Source organism: Zingiber officinale, chromosome 2B, assembly GCF_018446385.1.
Source record: "Zingiber officinale cultivar Zhangliang chromosome 2B, Zo_v1.1, whole genome shotgun sequence".
Taxonomy (NCBI): domain Eukaryota; kingdom Viridiplantae; phylum Streptophyta; class Magnoliopsida; order Zingiberales; family Zingiberaceae; genus Zingiber; species Zingiber officinale.
The window spans coordinates 103788016-103792732 of NC_055989.1; the positions used below are offsets into that span (position 1 = coordinate 103788016).

The following is a 4717-nucleotide window of genomic DNA, read 5'->3' on the forward strand; positions in this document are numbered from 1 at the left end:
ATAGGTCTGAGTCAAATAGTAATGATTCGAAGTACTTCTATTTGTAATACACTATTTCAGAAATCTAAGGACTCGACTGTATGGATATGTAAAATATAAAATTTTCAATTCTAGCAGGAAAATGAGGAAGGGGTAATGTAATGCTCCACCTTCTGCTCAAAAGTATGGATATGTAAGGGGAAAATCTAAGGACTCGACTGTATGGATATGTAAAATACAAATATCTCCAATTCTAGCTAGTTTATGGAAATGAGCTTTTTTGGGTGAAGCTCTTATGTGTGTGATCTCTTAGTTTTGGAAGAACTTGAACTTTTCAAGTTTCTCTCGTTGTGTTCAATCCAAGGAAGCTTATCACTCTTGTGGTGTGGCCTTTTCTTTTTTTCGTAGTACTAGTTCGTTCTAATTATCGGTTACGGGTCAAGGCTCAATCTTTCGTTTCTTGGAGTTCTATCCATCATTTATTCCCGGGTTCCATTAGGAATGTTGATGGGTTCGCGTCATGCCTCTTTCTCTTCGTTAGAGCCAGCTGTCTTCCTCACAGGAAACTCTTTCCTGGTGTCAAGAGTGGCAGCACCATCAATTATTCGTATAAGTACTAGGTTGTCCGAATGAGAACACACATCTAAACTTGTAGTGGAGGAATATGCGATGAGTTTGTCCTTGAGACGAGAACAACACTAATGCTTTACTGATTCCAGTAATTGGTAGGAGCTACACAGCCACAGACAATGTTTCTTGCTCTGCTCATCAATTACCAGCATCTCCAATTCTTTAGCCTTCACCCGCTCCATTCTTCAGGTACTTGCTCTTCTCGCTAGATAAGCAGGTACACTTCGCCTGCCCCTCCGATAGCACCTTCAAACAAGGTGAAAGAAATCAAAGGGATGCACAAGTGGAAATCTTGATAGAGCAGCTAGAGTAATACCTTGACTTGTTTCTGAAGATCCTTGATATAAATGACTGCTAAATCGAGCATAGCGGCCGTGTTGGTTTGCTGCAAATTTACCACATTTTCAGCAAAGCAAATCAGGCCATTTCTTGTTTGTGTTACAGTGTTAGTGACGGATAGAGTTACCTTATCCATGTTAGGCACAAGTTCCTGTAGCTTTTTCATTCTTTCACTAATTTTACTCCTCCTCACCTAATTGAATCCATGCTCAATTCAGTCAATCAACTTAAGCAAGCTATATGAACACGGATCGGAAGGAGATTGATTGATAACCCTTTCAGCAACACTTCGAGGGTGAGTAGCGAAACCCCGTTTTGCTCGGACCCTGCATGGTACTGCATCCTGGAACTGTTTGAAGTTCTTCGGCAAGCTCATCTGCTGTGCCAAAATCACACAGAGAAGTGTAATTTAGACAAGCTAATCAGTATAATTACGTGAATCCAATGTTAAGTACCTGAGTCTCAGAGATCTGAGACATTTGGGAGTTTTGCCTCGGTGGGCAGCTAATGGGAGGAAGCTCCTTGTTTCTGAAACTGCTCGAACTTATCGCAGCGCAGCCTACCGATGAATGAAGCATAAAAATCTCACCTTTATTGTTTCTTGAAGAAATCGGAAGAAATAGATCGTTACCATTATCTGCATTCGAGTGAAACATCGTCAGCGGAGAAGAGGGGAATGCAACCTTATGATGGGGGATGAGGATCTCCGACAAAGTCGGCGGCCGCGAGTGACCGCCGCCAGAAGAGAAGTTTTCCGGGAAATTTGGGGCAGAGAATCGAGGGAACATGGTATCTATCTCGGGACGGACGGCGAGGAACTCGCCGCAGATTTCTCCAAGAAACGAGCTCGGAACGGACTGGAAACGCTCGAGGCCGGATCTCATCTGTGGTTGTCCGCGGAGGAGTTACGTTCTTTTTTGAGGTTCCTTCGAGGAGTTCGGTGCATCAACTACTCTTCCTTCTTCGCCGTCCCAATCAAAATTCTCTTTTTGATTGTAATCTGCAAGCTACCTCGGGAGATTGAAGCCGCAAAACTTTAAAAAGATCAGATTGGAAGCAGAGAAGGAATCCAAACCTCGTCTACGCTGAAGAAGCCTCAAAAGAAACAACTTTCTCTGCTCGAAGCCGCCCGACCAACAATGAACTCCGCCTCAACTGAATTTTTGCAGCTGCAATCCCAGAAATAGATGATAAAAATAAAATAAAATAAAATAAAAATTCTGAATCTACGGAAGCAACACGGGAGTTGAGCTGAACCACAGTGTCCTTCGACGCCGCTATTTATAGAGGCCAAGTGTCCCATTCGTATCATTGTCCAAGACAAAAAAACCACACGTTTCAATTTCGTTAAATTATCAAAATGCCCCTCGTCGCTTACGTAAGAGTACTTTTGTAAATTGGCATATCACAAGTTGCCTCTTGCGGTACGCTAACGGGTTCAATAAAATACAAATTGAAGAAATAAATTATACATTTTATTATGTATGATTTCGTTAGCATTATGTCAAATCTTTTATATATATATATATATATAGAAAAAAAGTTGTAGGCATAAAAGAGAAAAAACAAAAATTTTAGTATCATCCATATTAAATGTGGTCCGCCACCGTTCAAGATAAATTCATTTTTTTATATATAATCATTTTAAAATAGTTATAATAATTACTTGAATAAGTGTGTTGCTCTACAATTATAATAATCATTTAGTAGTTACTATAATATTATACTAATTATTACATATTATATTAGCTACAATTAACTGCTATAATAATATTAAAAGTTAAAAATAAAAATATTCGAGATAAAATATAATGGAATTTTTATAAAAGTTCTCATTTGACAATTCAATAAATGTGGAGAAATTTTTTTTTTTTTACTTAAAAATCATTAAAAAAAGACACAATGGAGAGATTTTCAAAAAGGCATGCATTACAGGAGAGCATTAAAAGCAATTTAACAACTAAAATTAAAACAAAAAAAAAGTGAAATAAATCTCATTAGTTAACCGTTAAATCAGCTCACGAGAAGTCAGTCCATTCGTTCATTCAAAATGTTTTTTATTATGGATCTCATAACGAGATGAAAGGAGTACAACACATTTTTATAGTAAAAGATAGATTACGATCCATTTTAATTTTTTATAGTCTGTTTGTAGATTATATGAATTAATTTATAGCCGATCGTTAAATGTCTAAAGGGTATATGAAAGTTTTTTTTCGAGACAATAAGTCTCATCTTGATGGTAAAAGACGAATACGTTCGTGGTAAATCATGGACAGCTTCTAATCTTTTGAACTAGCACATAAGGGAGGTATTTATCTCAATTTTACTAAAATTTAAACTCTAAATCTCATAATGATAATATCTCATACGCTAACTATTAGACCATCCTGACAATAATAAATCTCATCCTTTGTGGCAAAAAAGGTAAAACGCTCGCCCCCAACGTATCCGACCCAAGACCATCACGAGGGAGGTAAATCGCAGCATCCGAACGAGCATATAACGGATAGGGTGTAATACGAGGATAGGGGATTTATTCCCCAACTGTCCCAAGGATCGACCCTGCGATCTTATTATGGCAACACTCACCATATACCAACTCGGATGACCCACGGGTCAACAATAAATCTCATCCTGATCATATAAACGATTGCTAGATTCATCCAAAGATGACTTTCACTTTGCAGCAAAGTGTCATATCACTTTTTGTCCAATTATTATCGAGATACCTGAACAGAATTCACTTTAACAAAGATTCCATCAATGAGTCTGAGTAGTATCCCTCAATGGTGGATTTATTACCATTTCAGTGGATAAGAATAAACTTTCTTCACTTGTCTGGAAGCGAAATGGTTATCTTCATTCCATCGTCTTCAATCCTCAGCCATGTTCATGAACAAAAAACATTTCTGTGGTTCTTGCCATAACATAAAAAAGGAGATCAATCATAAAAAACCTTTAACTCTTTTGTCCTAAAAGATCCGCTTCAAGAGGTAAAACATTAAAATTGAGAAAACGAAGGCAGTGGCATCTTTCAAAGTCAGACATTCAGGCTAAACAGCTGTATGATGCAAAATAGAATAAAGAAACTCAGAAATGCATGCTTTATTCCATTAAAAAACACTTTTGTTCCCAACATAAGTAATTCAAGCTGTTAATTTCATACTTGTTACCAGATTTGGTATAACTACACTCATTATTGGTAGGTCACTAGCAAACTGACAGTTGACATCTCAATCATCTCCTAGTCTGAATGATGGTTGAAGTAGCCCTCCAGAAATCCAACCTAAATCAGAGCCAAAAACAAACAAGGACGGAGAAAATTCATAAGAATTTAAGGAGACCAAGATGTAGCTGCAATAGATTTAGAGCAAGCAATCTTGAGTGTGATGGGCAATGGATGAGGAAACAATAGTCAAGTTACTTGTTGCAAAAATAAGCAGAAAAATAAAATTGGATTCATGCTCATAAACAGGTTTAAAATTAAATCCATTGCCAAATGTGATAAACATGATGCAAACAAATTGAAACAACTAGAGATAAGTTAAAGCGGGTAACTAACAAGTTTGATAATAACTATAATGTTATAGACTTGTGAGCTAGTGTAACTACAGATCCAATACTGAATACAAGAATATATAAATACAATTCTAGGTTAGAGTATGGAATGACTCATGAACAATGTTCAAGAACTATAGCCAAGTTTAATTAATGTTATTCATGAGGTTCATTCAAACCTAAACTTTAGAAAACAATATACCCGAAC

The 4717-nt window shown here is 37.0% G+C and overlaps 1 protein-coding gene across 4 annotated transcripts; it reads right to left on the reverse strand.

Moving 5' to 3' along the window:
• Positions 1 to 2179, reverse strand: LOC122046612 (transcription factor bHLH130-like). Of its 4 annotated transcripts, none has more exons than XM_042607389.1 (7): positions 2024 to 2179; positions 1580 to 1955; positions 1404 to 1507; positions 1223 to 1327; positions 1076 to 1141; positions 926 to 994; positions 1 to 855 (listed from the first exon to the last, which is right to left on the reverse strand). In XM_042607389.1, exons 2-7 carry the CDS (start codon positions 1830 to 1832, stop codon positions 772 to 774), a joined length of 681 nt encoding a protein of 226 aa, XP_042463323.1. In that variant the 5' UTR covers positions 1833 to 1955; positions 2024 to 2179; the 3' UTR covers positions 1 to 771. The 4 variants fall into 4 exon arrangements, with proteins under 4 accessions (XP_042463323.1, XP_042463322.1, XP_042463324.1 ...); XM_042607388.1 differs by having other exon boundaries at positions 2 to 855; positions 1580 to 1948; XM_042607390.1 differs by having other exon boundaries at positions 4 to 855; positions 1223 to 1324; positions 1580 to 1948.
• Between the last annotated feature and the right edge of the window lie 2538 nt (positions 2180 to 4717).